Source organism: Varroa destructor, unplaced genomic scaffold (assembly GCF_002443255.2).
Source record: "Varroa destructor unplaced genomic scaffold, Vdes_3.0 BEIS01000003.1, whole genome shotgun sequence".
Classification (NCBI taxonomy): Eukaryota; Metazoa; Arthropoda; class Arachnida; order Mesostigmata; family Varroidae; genus Varroa; species Varroa destructor.
Window position 1 is genome coordinate 48,903,363 of NW_019211456.1, and position 16,395 is coordinate 48,919,757.

Below are 16,395 nucleotides of genomic sequence, written 5' to 3' on the forward strand. Positions count from 1 at the left end.
ATAGTACAGTACATTGTTTTATACTCGCCGGGATTCGTTTATTGTCTAGCAAGTCTAGCTCACGTTCCCGTAATGTATTTATATATGTAGCAGGTGTAATGTCAATGATTTTTAATTTTATTACTATTTACGTTTCTTATTACTCAATAAGGGATGTTTTTTCCGTTTTATACCTTGAGAACAAATAACTACAGGCTCGTTTATTTACACACAAGTAGGTTCTCGGATCACAAACTTTATATAATCCGATAAATTAGTAGAAACTATCTAAGTAGCATTTGGAATATAATAATAGTGGTTGCTTATTTTTAATAATGGAGACAAATCTTAAATGGAGTCTACAATGAGAAACGTACAATGGGTAATCATACACCATGAATTAGACCAGTTGAGGATCTCTGCCGAGCTTTTGACAACAAGGGGTAAAACGTAACGTGCAGTGGATAAATGTTTCCTTTTTTTTTTGGTTTGTAACCGAATACTTTTTGTGGTGGTGAACTATATGCATGATGTGGGCATGTGAAGCGAAGAGGCAGATCTTGAAAGGCCAGATAATTAATTCGCTCTTAATTTGAGCTCTCTGTTTAATAATAATAATAATAATCATAGCCATAAGTATTATTGTTAGTATAATAATTCCAATTCCTGCGAAAGCAGCGGCCTATATATTACGTACTTTCGCAGTAGCTACTAGAATCTGTTATCCTAGATAGCAAGCTCGTCACTTACATTGCCAGACAAGTATTCTTCCATGATAACTTAGTGGTGCTGTACAATTTAAATATTTGCGTATCATTGCTGACGATACTAATTCCCGCCCTTGACAACTTAGTGTGGCGATTTTCTCCAATCACTTATTTTATTTGTTTTTTTTCGTTTATATTTCAGAGGGACCACATGTTTAAGACAACTGAACGCAAACACTATTGCTATAATACGGAAAGTAAAAAGTTAACCTTTAAAACGGAACTTTAGATAGGTACATGTTACACTGACATAATATATAAGCTTTGTCCTGATATATGAGGTAAATGTGTGGCCCGTTTAATTGAAAACAGCTTAGTAATATTTCGCTTACGCAGGACAGTACTCTGATACAAATGTATCATCTTAATAGATAGCTAGCAATGTTAATCATTTTATCAAGGAGAGCGCACGTGCATTTATCAAGCTCTTAACTAAGAGTCATGCCATTATACGGTTACAAAATTTGCGCCCCGCTACACGGTTCAAGGAACATCGGGTTCGTGAAAAGAATTCTAGCTACTGCTTAGATTTTACCCTCTGAATCTTGTCATACAAAGAATAAACTTATTGTACTGCTGTGTAAACTAAGTGCAGTAATGGATTCAATACGCTAATGTTTTGCAATTTTCACTGTAGAAGCTACTTTTTAGTATGCTTTCTACGATTGACAGCCAAGACTGACAATGTGTCGCCAAAGGGATTTGTAATCTGTCATCGTGTACAGGTTTTGTCACAAGAGCACATTCTTGCTTTTGTTCTCCACCAAACATTTCTTTAGAAGAGTTAGTTTCGAGGCCGGACATGTGTTACTTCTAGATGAGCCACGAATCGAAATGATACATGATAATGTTACGCGAACTCCTGGCGTGTTTCCACTACATCGTTGTATTCAACAGAGCGTTGCTAATTTCCATCTTCAGCTTCTTCGCTTTTGACTCTTTCTTCGCCTCTTTGTGCGCCACTACTTGTTTTTGTAGTGAGCGGCATTTTTCCTGAAGTTCAATATGATAAAAACACACGACTGTGTCTATGTGGTCATCACAATTATTATACCTTTTGTTGAAGGGCTGCTTATGAAAGTGCGTGATAGTGGTCTATAGAAATATAATTTTGAATCTCGCGACGACGATAATTCAATACAAACCTGCATTTCGTTCATCTGTTCAGCATGTCGCTTAACGGTATCTTGAAACTTGCTTCTCGCATCACGATCTTGTTTGGCCATATCGGCTTTTAACTCGCAGATTTGCCTATCTTTAGCTATCAGTTGTTTGTCTTTCTCTGACAGCTGCCGCTGAAGACTGAGGACTTGGTCATTAAGTTTTGTGAGAGCCACTACATGATCAGAAGACGTGGGGTCAGGGAACAAGAGAGGTTTCGATGGCTTGATATCTTTTGTCTCTTTCTTTTCTTCCTCGACCGCCACCTAAAGATCCACATACGATTATAAAACAACAAGAAAAATATTAGAAATGACATTTTGTATATATCATGTGAAATATAGATAATCCATAAGCAATATTTGTTATCAATGAGACGACGACATATAGTTTACTGAATGACACCCACTTTGGGGTCACTATCCGAATGATGGCTTGCCTTTGTAACATCTGGCCGAAGCTTTCGGTCTCGATGAAAGTCGGGCGTTTTTTTTTCCTTTTTCTTGAGTCCGTTCTCTGGTAGTAGATTAGCAGTTGGAGGCGCAGTTGGACTCGTGCGACTTGAGCTCGCACGCATTCTGAAATAATATCAAAAGTGAAGAACGAAAAAGTAATGTTTTATAAGCAAGGCACCTTTCGGGATCACTTAGATTTGCTCAACGTGTGTCTACAAGGTGTTCGATGGATGCTTTTCTAGCTTGACTCCTTGTCATGCGATATGTCATTCGTATCTGTTACTAACGGCAAGTTAGCATAGACCTTATTCCATGTATGTATACATGTTAACAAGAAACCTTGATTTTTATAATAATAGCGTGGACCTTTATAGTACTTCGTGTCAACGTAATACAGTCGTACCTTCCAGAATCGGAGATTCTAGCTTTGGCGAGGGTCCTCTTCAGTGAAACCGTGCAGAGCCAGCAAAGCATCTTGCCTTCCCGTTTTTGCGTTTCGGAGTCCTTGCGATCGAATGCGCTCTTTTGTTTGCACTGCTCACATTGCACTGGCGCACCGTACTTCTTTTCGGAGTTCGTACACCTGATATTGGAATCAGATAATCAAATGCTGGTCAAAATTGAAGCGCGAGTTCAAAACAACGAACGTAATCAGAATTTAACGGGGATCTTCGTATGTATTTATTGAGACGATACTAGATTATCTCCAATTAGGATTTATTTCGATTATAATTAGCTCTGCCTTTAAAGTGCTATGCTTTAAGTATGTATATATAACCAGCACACCTTTGGCATTTGCTTCCGATGAAAGCTGCAACGAGATTGCAGTAATCACATGAGCGTGGTTTCCCGAATTGCCGCACGTTGTTTTCGCATTTAGCACAGATCGACCCCTTCCTGTATAGTACAGCAGTCATCCAATAATTATGTAGTTATAAAGGGTCCAGTTTACTTAGTTTAAGGATAAAAGTATCCACTTAAAACGTGGCCCAACGCAGCTGTTAAACAGGTTTTTGTCCTCGTTAATTTGAAAACACGAGCTTTAATCTAAGACAATAATATCTCTGATAGGCCCGCGTCCCAAGTTAGGAAAAAGCTTTTTCCACACAACATTCATTTGCTGAAAACGAGAAAAGCAGTGTCCTTACCCTTCAGGTTGGAAATCTGCTCGACAGTACGTACATTTCACGTTAGCCTGCCGGCATGTCTGAAAAATAGCCGGAGACCAATCGCCTGTTAGCTTCAATAGTCACTGCATAAAATGAAAATAGATAGCAGTTCTTTTCTTAGCTGTTTAGCATAGAACCCAACGCAGTGGTAATAACCCGTAAGTTACCACAGCGTATACGAAAAGATATGTCTATGTATTGTAGATAATTGTATACAGTGAGAATTTGCAACCACTTTCATCCCTAAAAAGCTAGGTTACTATCTAAGATATTACTGATTTCGTTTTAGATATTGGTGTTCATATTTAAAAGAACGACTGCGTACTTCAAAACCTGGCGTACAATATGTGCCCGAATGCAATATTTGTTTCTCTAATTAATGTAGATTAATGGCGTATGTGTACAAGCTGTCAGCATGTTTTTATCATGTGATATTGACTTAACGCTGGCAACTTGAAAGCTAAACAAGCGTGTTTATAGGCGTCGCATAACACAGTGTCAGAAAACCATGAACAGCATAAGAATATATAAAATTTACGTAAATACCTATTCGCATTTTTCAGTGATTTGGTCGAAGACCTTAAAACAAGTTCTAAGAGTAGACTTGGCAATGTTCGCATAGTCTCTAATAGAACATGCTGCTATATTGTCCCCAAGTTGCGTAATTAACCTACGTTACAAGTATAAAGTCAAAATTGGAGAATGATTGCGCCACATGTGTAATAGAAGAAATAAAAAAATTGTATTTAGGCATCAAAATGCTCCAGTGTTAATTAGGAAAATAATAATCGCTTACTGATGCATGTTTCGAACCATTTTCAAAATGAAAAACTCATCTGTTTTATCGAAGATATTTTTACTTGAAGCATTGCTATCGGTCAAAGAAGAAAGTTGTTCTTAATGTTAATGTTTGTTTTACGTCTAACCACAAGCGCCTAGTATCCTAAGAGAGGATACAATCGCTTTGTTGAATATATTTATAATCAGTTCTTCCAGCTGCTTCTGGCACTGATGTACAAACCAGATTTTAAAAATTCATACATCTGCATAATCTACACCGAGCGACTGGAAGCATAAACACAAAACGAAGGACTCAGAGCACAGTCTTTGAGATCAAAGCCGGCTGGCCTTAGACAACAACGTCACAGGCGCCCTGCTAGTAGCATGGTTCAGACTATGATAAACCCCTCATAATAATTTTAAACAAAGATATGCAGTGTGAAGATTGCTATTTACTGGACTTTATTTGAACGGGATCTATGTACTATCTGCCAATGGAATATAGTAAGATAAGGATTATTGAACTGACCAGTAATTTGGATATATTAAAAACCTACAAAGAGATACGCTCTTATGGCCAAGCGACCGTAACCGAAATGGGTGATACGCGATGTAAGTCATCATTGCACTTCATGGTAGTGGAACTGTAGTTGCGATATGATATGGTTCAAAAGCTCCGTGATACGAATTATCGGTAGTATGTTCCTTACATATTATGCACAACGACGGCGTCATATTCGCAATCTCCCAGTTTATGCCCTTTCAGAAGTGTGTCGCCATTGAATTGCATTAGGTTAATTAAAAACGCACTACACTTTCTAGTATTTTTCTGACTGCAATTGGATACTCTCTATTTATTAGGCAACAAAGCATTATTTCTTGATATCGATAATGCTTTGTTTGAAAGGCTTTCACACCCAAGTCTTTCAACATGTTTGGTTACTATTCAACAAAAAAGCCATTAAAGACAGACAATTGTCGGTAATTACCTTGTATCGATCCATACAGCGATCTCATCGATGAGGTTTCGCTCTATGAAATTTTGAGTTCTCGCTCAGTCATTCACTCATCACAAACAGTTCTTGCTTTCATTTATTTCTACCAGAATTAAAGCAGAATCAAAGGGTGCCTGCTGCCTGCCAATATTCAACGCTCTTTCATTTGTTTATCATCAAAGGCCTGCAGGAGTTGCAGCAGTAGGCACCATAACTCTCCTATCACCGCCATATATGCGGCTTATCATTATATTCCTGCTGTTGTTTTCTTCAGAGTGATAAGTCTGTCTGTTTGCACCTACCCAGGATATCGACATTACAACTGGTAGCGGTTTTACATTTTTTTAAGTATCATATTTGAATTGAAACGCTATTACTGACCTTGCACAGCTGTTGTCCCTGTGATAACTCTTCGAACGGGTGTCTGGAGTTGCACTTCGAACAAGCGAATAAGGCAGTAGACATTTTGACTTGTTCGTTCCGACTCAACAGGCCAGCAAGACACGTATGCTTTCCCGTTAGCAGAAATACTTCGTTGTACTTTACGGGTATCTGTCTCAACGTTGTGAGATAGAGTAGCTGGAACGGAATCTTTTTCAGAGACTGCCAATTCTGTTTCGTGTTCAGTGTCGTCTCGTTTTCCGGCGTTTGTACACACGGACACGCGCACAACACTTATCTGCCTGAGTAACAATAATAACAATATTATTAGAACGTGTATACTAGATATTTTTGCACGGGCGGTAGAGCGATCCTCACACCCGAGTCACCTGTGACAGCCACTCAGTCGATTGCATGTAGATAAATAGAAGGGTGATGGCGCCGATTCTACGAGTTCTGTTGATTCTGGCTTCTCGTTTTGTTCCGTACTCGCTGCTGCCACTACTGTTAAAATCACTACCACCTACCGAACTCTGGTTACAGTTAGGACAACAGACAGCGGCAGGGTACCAGAACCGACCACAACAGCTCAATGAGCTACCAAATATAAGTGTGTGTTTGTGTGTTATTGGAGTGGATATACTAGCTTGCTTTGTCGGGGTCCGCCTGCTCTCGCAGTTCAACAACAACAGCAACAACAGCAACAACACACAACGAACATCGTCTTCTCTGACGCTGCGGCCGCCGCCGCCACCACCACCATTCGACACCCACCAAAAACTAATGACACAATCACAACTACACACAAGCACACACCCAGTCATGTACACATGCCTAACAATATACGTCGATCGTTTCCCTGTGTAGCACGGAAGGTTGCAGGGAGAACACAGAGAACATGGGCGTAAGCACTTATTCGCCGATGTTGTTGTGCAGAACTGGCAGACGGATGAGGGATCGACAAAGAATAAAGAACAATAACAGAGCAGCAAGCAGAATGAGCTAAATGAATGAATGCATTCGTTCGTATGGCCGGCGACTCGGAAATATGATTCCGACAGACAGTCGATAGGCAGCTGAACTGTCTGTATGCGGGTTTAGGTAGTACGAAACTAGTTCTCTTATGATGACGATGGATGATAGTGAGCGTAAGCAAAAAGCTGACTGAGAGACGAGTTCGTGGCGCGCAAATAGCCAGCTGAGGTTGAGGCTAGCTAGTTTTAGTCACTTTAATTACTAATGACCTTCTTTTTTCGGCTGAAATACATAGCGAGCTGTAACGGTCATCTGTAAAAAATAGATTAGAATTGCTTTAATAATACATATAAAATGTTTTGCAGAAATTGGAATGTCGCAGTCTCCACAAAGAAAATCTGCTGAAACCTCTCAACCCTAGAGAGAGCGACATTGCTCTATGAAAACAGAATTCGAATAAACTACAACGAATATAATAGATAAACATTTGATCAATCAGCCTGTTTGGTTATCAGCGTATATCCATAAATAAAAATTCTCACTCAAGTTTCTTTTTACGACAAATCGATGACAGAGACGCCCATCTGAAATGAAATCTTTAGTTAATCAATATATTTTAGCTATTTACATCACCTTCCTGTGTCAAGGTTCTGTATCTCATACCAAACTCAAAATCTGAACAAAGAGTGCGGGCCATAACGTATGTAGCCGAGGGCCTTATTATGCAGGCCAGTAAGACAAAAAAATAAACAGGTTTGGTTTCAATCTTTGCATAATTATTTGTGTTATTGCTTAGGTGACTACATCGAAGTTTAAGTGTCAAAACCTAATAATTAAAAGCAAGCCTTCCTAGGGTATACACAATTCCTTAGTTATCTCAAAATCTACGAACAGCAAACCCATGATTTAACTATAACACGTCTTTAGATAAGTCTGCTATATACTTAACACAGGTACGTCGAGGTACAACATCTTAGATACGAGTGATATTTCTGCAAACGTGAACAGGGCACATTTATATGGCTTAATTCAATCGCCTCTTGTGATCAGATTACTTTCCACATTTAAATTTCCCCGTCATGTTGGTGCCGTTTCACTTTTTCTGTTCATTTTTACGATATATGTGGTTGGAAGAATAACACGAACTTACGAATTAAATTGTCAAATTTTTTATTTCCGCATTCCGCGAAACATACGGCTCCAAACACTAGTATATCCGTATACACGCACTTGGTTACAACACCTAACAACTAAGTAACAGTGGAATTTTGCATAAAACAAATTTCTGTGTGGTATATACGACGCCAATAAATAATTCACGTTCGCTTTATAACGTCCTAGTGCCTAACGTTTTCATCGTTTTGAATAATTTGCGCTATACAGTCCACAACAGTTTGTGCAGTCACATTCGGCGGGTAAATTTTACATCTCATTCCAAATTCCCGAGATCTGTCTTATACTCCTACTCACTTGCAATAATTAATGGTCATCTTTTCCACCTATGTATTCTCTCAGGTCCTTCTTATGAACGAACAAAAATTTGTTGTACCGAAAAATAGGTGATTGAACAGCGATTGAATTAACTCGGGGATTCATTTCACCCTGTCACTAATCAGTGCCGCGTTATGTTGCTGATTCCAGAGGTGCGCATAGAAAGAGGATGGTTGCGCCAGAAGGCTCTTATGATTTCCCGATTCGATGATATAACCGTTGCGCAGGACAAAGATTTGGTCAGCGTCAACAATTGTTGATAATCTGTGAGCTATGCACAACGTCGTTTTGCCTGACGCAGCTCTCCCGAGGGCCATCATGATTTTCTAAATCATACAAAGGAGAGAGATATACATCAAGAAAATTTTTGAAAATCAGTCTTCAGCTTGCAGGGACGGTGGAACATCTGGAAGAAGGGCTTTTAATTGATTCGCGTATTACGTATGATAAATATTTACCGAACTAATTTCTTGCTACTAGACTAATTCGCTTACGTGTTCAGTGATGGAGTCAAGAGAACTTGTAGCTTCATCGAAGATAAGAATGGGTGCGTTTTTCAGAATCGCTCGCGCGATAGCGACTCGCTGCTTTTCGCCTCCAGAAAGTTTGAGACCGCGTTCACCAACCTGGAGGCGAAAGGTAAGGTACAATATATGTAAACGCTTGCGTCACAAGACAAACGTCTTTTCTAACAGTAATACATGTAGGCAGTGCGTATATTGAGCCACGAACATGCTTGCACTTAACTTCCCTTCTGACTAAAGATTAAATTCAAACCAAATCAGAAGGTACCTGAGTGTCGTATCCTTTAGCCCAGCCTTGGATAGAATCGTGAATCTCTGCCATCTTTGCAGCGCTTTCCACGTCTGCAGAGCTTTTAGTTAAATCACCGTAATTGAGATTGAATCGGATTGTGTCATGAAAGAGTACGGCTTCCTGAAGATAATACGGTATATATATTAGAGAAGGACATCTTTGTTATCTTTTTGTCTTAGGATGTTGTTCTAGACAAACACCTTAAAGCTAAACTGCATGTATGCTATATTTGATTCATTCTGACGCCCTAATCAAGTTAAAGAAATTGTTGTTTCTTTATCAAAGGCAATACTATGCGACCAAATAATACTTTGCCAATCATAAACGAGACTGCTCACTTATTATATTGTCGCAGGTATGTAGTTCAGAATAAATACTAACTTGTGGAACAACGGCAATATTTTGCCTCAAGCTGTCCAGGTTGACCTTTCTTATATCTTGACCGTTGATCAGAATGCGGCCGCTGATAGGATCAAAGAAGCGGTAAAGCAATCTCACTGTTGTTGATTTCCTATAATAAAACAATTAACAAGCGAAAAATGTTTATTTGAACCTACCATTAATGATGACTGCAAAGAAGGCTAAGCAAACTCTCATGTAAGTACGGAACACAACGTGTTGCACATTTTTCTTAGTTCAGTCAGAGCTATATCGCCCGCAAAAACTGGGCGGACAAATTTGCCGACAATGGCTACAGAAAATAAATACCTCTAATTTACTAAAGGCCCCGCTTAACTATGTTGGTAACCGATAAGACTTACCCGCTACCACTACCCCCTACTAAGGCGACTTTCTTCCCTGTTGCAATACTGAACGATACACCATCGAGTATTTTCTGGCCAGGAATATAGCCAAACGTGACGTTCTCGAATTCGATGTTTGCCTTCTCCTTAGTGACAATGAGTATAGGGCCATTCTGAAATAGAAGCACATCTATATTAACGCTACTGTAAGCGCTCGTAGTACATTGCCGCCTTATACGTTACTATTTGTGTATTTATACTATCGAAACATAACTTGTATGTGGTTTTTGTCAAAGTGATAACCAAATTCAAATAAAAGCGATTTCTGTGAAACTTAAGGGTTCATTCTGCGCGGAAAACTGTACGATAAATTCATCATATATATATATATTATAGTAGTATAAGTATACATATATATAAAATGACTTAACAAAAAATATTTAAGATTTAAAATATACCGATCAAATTCTTTTTCTACTACATTTCTACTTACTTCAACTACAGTTATATAGATAACGTCTTCATAACCGAACTTCGCTAATCAGGTAGATCTTTGAATATACTAACTGATGAAACAGGTAAGCGTAGTTTGGCTATTTAGAACTTACTTTAATTTCTGACTTTTCAAGATTTATGCCGGCATGTACCTGTACACTGCTGATCATAGTTTCCATTTGTGATAACGCAAACATAGTTCGCATGTCGATTAACGCCTGACGGACTTCGCGGTATACGGACCCAAGAAAGTTCAACGGCAAGGACAGCTGGAAAAGGAGGCCGTTTACCATGACGAGGTCACCCACAGTTAGGTGTTCTGAAAAAGCATTAGCGGATATTTCTTAAGTTAGGTGCGGTACTAAAGTATTCGCTGGTTTTTGATGTTCATTCGAATTCGATCTGTAGTAATTGGACTGCTTTCAAAATAGTTTATTGATATAAGGCGCACTTAGAGTTGTTATTAATCCTTAGTACAAAAGGAATCATTCCCATTTCTTGCTTACGTGCAGCCAGTGATGGTTACTGTCGTTTACTCTGTTTCTTATTTTTGTTGTTTACACACATGACAGACTAATAATCATTTGCCACCCGCATAGGCCAAGTCATTCTTAAGCTCAACTGTAAATATTTTCCGGTCTTAAAATTAAAATGTTTATCTGTTTACTTGTTACGCCCCGTAGGACATCAATGGACCCATTAATATCAGAAAACGTGTTAGAGCCTAGTGAGCTAGATAGCTTTAGTCAGTGATGAATAAGACAATAGCTTCAGTTTGAAGTTTTTATCAGGTGATTTTTTTTAACTATATATGTATTATATGTTGATATATAAAGGTCCCGATTAAAAATCAAGGAATTTGCGTTTTCAGAATGCAACCCCAAAAGTTCGTTCAAGTGTGAGTCCTATTGAATCAAAGGTATTGTTAGATATAATAAGGGCAAATTACATGAATACCACATAAAGATGCATAGATTGTTAACACTTACCGCCAATAATTTCGTTACAGGCGAGATACATAATGGTCGCCAGTGATGCGCTAAAGATAGCGTTTTGACCAAAATTAAGTGCTGCCAACGAGGTTGTTGTTTTTAGAGAGGCCTTTTCGTAGTCACCCAAAATGGCGTCGTACTGCTGAACTTCATACTTTTCATTATTAAAGTACTGAAATGATTAACACAGGTAATATTTATGTTAAAATATGACCGTGATGTGGCTCTTCTCAAACAAATTAACTTTTAAAGTTGAGTGACGAATTAGCCGTTATAATATGCTGATATCGAAAATATTCTTGTATGACTGTATTTTATGATATATTTAATTTCAGTAAATAAATGAATAATGGAAGTTCACAAAAAAGCAATTGAATGCTCACTACCTTAACCGTCTCATAGTTCATCAGCGAGTCGATAGCTCGAGAACCTGCACGGTTGTCGGCCTTGTTCATGTCAACACGAAACTGAGTTCGCCATTGCGTAACTGCCAGGGTGAATGCCGTATAAGAACTAATGCATCCTAAGGTGACCATCGCGAACTGACCTCCACATTTGTACCACTAAAATGTAATGGACCTGTTCGTAAACGTTTATCTAGTTCTAAAAGATAAGACATTAACTGCGTCAGATGCAATACCTAAACAGCTAACTAAGGAGACCATGAACCTTACATAATACATTGACAGAATGATTTAAATGGTCTAAATCTCCAACGTTTCTGTGCTTTTTGAAACAACTAAGAACCGCGAGAAATAATCTTACATTCTGCGATAGAATATTATGCAAATTTCATATTAGATGTGAGACGAAAGCATCCCAGAAAAAAAGCATTATTCTATGATGCTTTTTCTTTTTTAAATATTTCCTTTTATTATTCTATAAGTAAATATAGAATATATAAATTCTATAAGTTAGAAATAAGGTGGACAACAGCAACTGTGTGCTTTGCCTTGACCAGGCGAAACTGCACCAAAATCGAGACAAACGAACTCATTTTAGAGAAACTTACGAGGATCGTGCTAACAAGTGCGACCTCAACTATTGTCGGCACTACATTAAAAACTAAAGCTGTAAGGACGAAATTAATTCCTCGAGTGCCGCGATCCATCGCCTTTGAGAGGGCGCCAGTCTGACGCTGGAGATGAAATCCCAAGTCAAGATTGTGAAGATGGCTAAATAGACCTCTACCCATTGAGCGGATAGAGTGTTGTGCTACTGAAGCAAATACAGCATTACGCAACTCGTTGAGGCCAGACGATCCGGCTCGAACCAGGCCAACTGAAAAACGATTTGAAATTCGTACGCTAAATCCCATTTAAACTGTATTTGAATAAGCTATAAAGATAAATTTACAAACATTTTATTCTAATCAGCAGTTGATGGAGCTATTTTGCTAATCAACTCATAGCCCATCATATCAACTGACGCTAGAATGTATTCTATGAATTGAGATACTGAAGCGACACTTAATGGCTGTAATTTTCATAAATCATAAATTACTGTGAGCAGATATCCGTAGAATGAGTGCCAGCTAGCGTACGGTACTTACAAGCAAGTACAAGAGCGAAGGCAGTGGAGGCGATAGCCGAAGGAACATCACCAAAGTGAAGCTTGCTTCCCGTGTATTCGTTTAAACTGTCGACGAGGTATTTGAAAATGAATGGAACCGACACGTTCATCAGTTTTGCGGCTACCAGGATACCCAACGCCGACTGAAACAACATTTAACACTTAATAATAGTGACGAAATAATAGTAACTGAAAGGAGCGCAAGAACAAGTAAGCGAACAGTTCTCATTGAGTTAAAGATTATCTCTGCGTCATTTCTAAAGGCATGGCCCTATTCTACTTAATGCTACCAATTTGGTTAATTCTGCAATAAATCGAATCACCGGCGCATCTTACCTACAAAAAAATATGTTGGCGTGTTCGAATCATACACATGGTATCCTATCACGGCCACTTGTACTTTACATTAGAAGTATATACATATACTTTACCAAGACTGTTCGTCGGATGTGTGGCTTGTCCTTAGGCCAAATGTACTTGAACATCTCGCGCACAATTTTCCATCCTGTTATTTTGTCCCTGTCGACATCAATCTTTGGTGTGATAAGCGAAGAGTTATGGTCGTGGTCATGTTTCGATACACGACTTAGTTGGACGGTGCGTGTTAAAATCTAAATGGACCACGCAGACACCTCATTAGTTTTGTTTGTATAGGCTGACTTTTATCCTACACGGCCACTGCCAAACCGTATATAGCATGCAGATACTAGAATATCCGCTAATAAGCTCCCTTAAATGTATTAAACGGCAGCGCGCGTGAACTTAAACGGTGATTGCTATAAGAGGTACGTATAGGTAACCGGCTTATTTTTTACGACGTACTTGTTGGACTTAAATGCCAATTTACTGACAAAACCACATAAATATTGACATTCGTACATTAATATTTTAAAAAATGCCTTTTGGAAGTCTGCTGAAAGGGTGCACCGTTATGAGAATCAACGTTTTTGCCCCTACACTTATTCAGCCAGTACAGACTAATTACAATATTCGAGCTGTGGAAGAAAAAAACCAATTTAATTTCGAATCCACTTCGCATAGTCGAGAGCTGTCACCTGAGTCACAAAGTATTCTGCGATTAAACAAAGTATCTGCTTTATAACGGTACCATTATTCTTGAGCGTAGCTAACAAGATTGTTGTAACAGCTGCGGAGAACGACGTTAACCCCGAAGAAGATAACACCAAGTTATACTGAAGTCATATTTGGTCTCTCCTGGACATGACGAATAAATAAAGAAGTATCTTAAATGCATATAATTAGGAATATTAACTAATTGTGCGGAAGAATTAGAAGCATTGTAGAAGAAGCTCTGTGGAGAATCGAAAAGTTGAAGCCCGACGCAGTACTAAGGAGCTACGCAAAAGCGTGTGAATGTAGTTGGGATTTTTAACAGTGGGGGGAAAAAATAGGTATTAGCCGTAATCTGTGAAGTTAATTTACTCAAAATGAAATGCTAACAATATGGCAATACCAATTCTAAATGGAAATCGGCAATGTTAATAATAGCACAAATAAAATGCCTGCACGCGCAGGTACTTTCCGTGTTTTATGCGATACTGCCCTTTCGTCAACTTGTATTATTCAAAGCAAAGGCAGAACATAAAGATATACCACGACAGTTTTGTTCTTTTTCACAAAGAGCCTGAAGCCTGAAGCTGAATAGTATTAAGTTAAAAAATACTAAAAATAAAAAGGTAGCAAAAAATCAAAATCAGTTAATTTTTGCTCGTCGCAAAAATACAATGGCACGACGACGGAGTCGCAGAATCTACATAGGCCAATGAGTCACACCTACTAAAGGCTATGAGTTATGAACGTGCAGAAGGTTGCTATGATATCGACCTTGACACGGGATGGCAACATTTTGCAATACCCGCTCAAAATGCTTAAAAAGCGATTCTAATGAGAGACGTTAGGCAAACTAATGGTCAATGAAGTAAAATGACTTTATAAAAAGCTACAATAAAGACCTCAATTCGGCAAGCTGATTTAGCTCGGGAATTGAGTCTTTAAGCTCGATTGAATGTAGTTACACGAAACCGAGCACCATTTAGGCTAATATGGTAGATTTATTGGACGTGCAACGATACCTTGTGCGGAGCCTTGGGAAGCACACGCAGCTGCGAAAGACGAGATTCCATTACAATTATATTCGGTTCCATAGAGTAAGCCATAAAAAGTCGGTGTATATATCTACACATTTTATAGAAATACATGGCTGAAATGCTTTGAAGTTTTATATATTACGCAATGCATGTACGATCGTATTAACTGTTTTGTAAGTCGACAGCTTCACGATATCCCAAACCCATTGTTACTTGTGACTAATTAATAATTTTGATGAATTTGGCCTTTTACTCTAAAAATATGTTCGCTATGATTATCAACTGATAATACAGTAAAACATATAAATCTGATAATTTTATTTATTGCTCCTTCAAAAGAATAAGCTACTGCTCCAGGAAAATTCCAAAGTGTCTGCAGGTTGCCCAAGTAGAAATGCCCCAGCCAATTTTTCGAAAGAATGGTCTCAGATATGATCAGTTGGCCCTAAGTTGGAGGTGAAAGCATATCAAAAAAATTTCACATTTCACTTTTGCGGAGTTTTGTGCAACATCATGTTTTACTGCTGCATCTAAACTTCATTACAAAAAGACCAGATGTCTTGAGACGTTTTTTTAATAATTCTCTCCAGTCAATTAAAACTTTGATCTGAATGAGACACTTCTACATTAATTATAGTATGTTGTTCAAAACAGTTAACCAGAATGTGTTTGAATACAGATCAACGAAGCAGCCTTTGTAGATTATCTGTTGCAAACATAAAACTGCGTTCTCGTTGTGGAAATGTGTGCGAATATCTGACAGGATCGAACCTAATGAAAGAGCTAAATAGAATCTGCATATGGCAATTGATCCGGTGAGTCATGAGCTTATAGACCAGCAACACACAAGTCATATCACTATTTCAATATAGTTCATTAATATAAACTGCCTTATTATACCTAATATGTAGGTACCAATGTTCCAGAGCCTATGTGGGTGTACTGTCATGTTATCATTTCTGCGCAGGGTTATATAACGTCATGACATCAAAATCGAACACCAATATCCGCAGTGACCGACTGGCCAGAATTTCAACCACTGTTCGAAGTGGGCTCAACCTAAGTCCATATAAACCTTTTTGCGCACGACGAAATTATCCGCACTGAACCTCGATGGTTGTAAGGAGGTAGTGTGTCTCTTAGGCACTAATTGAACTAATGGGGGTCCCCGACAAGGCCGTAAAACACACCAAGCCCGCAGGGTCCCTGCGCCCCGTAGCGCAGCTCCTAAGCACACGGACATTTTTGTTTTGCATTGCTGCGGCGAAGCGCGGCCAAATTTGAATCACTACCACCACAAAAAGCGTGACCAATAGCGGGCAAGCGGTGCTTTGGTAAATACTGGAAAATTCTCACAATGCATGTGCATAGTAAGTACGAATAAACGAAGTAATCGTTTTGTTCAGCGTTAAATAATTATCAAAAATAATAATGATAAGCAGAAAAATTGCAAATTACTATCAAAGTTAATAACTAATACTGTTTTACAGGTGTGTTACATAAACCGGAGATAAGC

The 16,395-nt window shown here is 38.6% G+C and overlaps 2 protein-coding genes across 7 annotated transcripts; both read right to left on the reverse strand.

The window, feature by feature from the left end:
- Positions 1-77: 77 nt before the first annotated feature.
- LOC111246502 (protein FAM76A) lies at positions 78-6,864 on the reverse strand. The gene is made up of 7 exons (XM_022796206.2): positions 5,688-6,864; positions 3,511-3,569; positions 3,149-3,259; positions 2,766-2,945; positions 2,347-2,485; positions 1,892-2,173; positions 78-1,739 (listed from the first exon to the last, which is right to left on the reverse strand). Exons 1-7 carry the CDS (start codon positions 5,769-5,771, stop codon positions 1,623-1,625), a joined length of 972 nt encoding a protein of 323 aa, XP_022651941.1. The 5' UTR covers positions 5,772-6,864; the 3' UTR covers positions 78-1,622.
- Positions 6,865-7,808: 944 nt separating this feature from the next.
- On the reverse strand, positions 7,809-16,152 carry ABCB7 (ATP binding cassette subfamily B member 7). Of its 6 annotated transcripts, none has more exons than XM_022796199.2 (13): positions 15,955-16,152; positions 14,865-14,894; positions 13,203-13,382; positions 12,752-12,914; positions 12,212-12,480; positions 11,586-11,762; positions 11,197-11,371; positions 10,360-10,526; positions 9,731-9,885; positions 9,351-9,480; positions 8,946-9,089; positions 8,648-8,779; positions 7,809-8,479 (listed from the first exon to the last, which is right to left on the reverse strand). In XM_022796199.2, exons 1-13 carry the CDS (start codon positions 16,120-16,122, stop codon positions 8,255-8,257), a joined length of 2,115 nt encoding a protein of 704 aa, XP_022651934.1. In that variant the 5' UTR covers positions 16,123-16,152; the 3' UTR covers positions 7,809-8,254. The 6 variants fall into 6 exon arrangements, with proteins under 6 accessions (XP_022651934.1, XP_022651938.1, XP_022651936.1 ...); XM_022796203.2 differs by having other exon boundaries at positions 15,795-16,038; XM_022796201.2 differs by having other exon boundaries at positions 15,780-16,038.
- Positions 16,153-16,395: the final 243 nt, after the last annotated feature.

What these genes read in the sequence shown, in the direction of transcription:
- LOC111246502 (XM_022796206.2), bottom strand. Translation starts at nt 5,771, where the DNA reads ATGTCTACTGCCTTATTCGCTTGTTCGAAGTGCAACTCCAGACACCCG. An exon ending in AGGGACAACAGCTGTGCAAG is followed by an intron (nt 3,570 to 5,687) that starts GTCAGTAATAGC and finishes GCTATTTTTCAG; the next exon opens with ACATGCCGGCAGGCTAACGT. An exon ending in GCAGATTTCCAACCTGAAGG is followed by an intron (nt 3,260 to 3,510) that starts GTAAGGACACTG and finishes TGTACTATACAG; the next exon opens with GAAGGGGTCGATCTGTGCTA.
- ABCB7 (XM_022796199.2), bottom strand. Translation starts at nt 16,122, where the DNA reads ATGTCCGTGTGCTTAGGAGCTGCGCTACGGGGCGCAGGGACCCTGCGG. An exon ending in TTCCCAAGGCTCCGCACAAG is followed by an intron (nt 13,383 to 14,864) that starts GTATCGTTGCAC and finishes TGGTCCATTTAG; the next exon opens with ATTTTAACACGCACCGTCCA. An exon ending in CACTTGTTAGCACGATCCTC is followed by an intron (nt 11,763 to 12,211) that starts GTAAGTTTCTCT and finishes ATTACATTTTAG; the next exon opens with TGGTACAAATGTGGAGGTCA.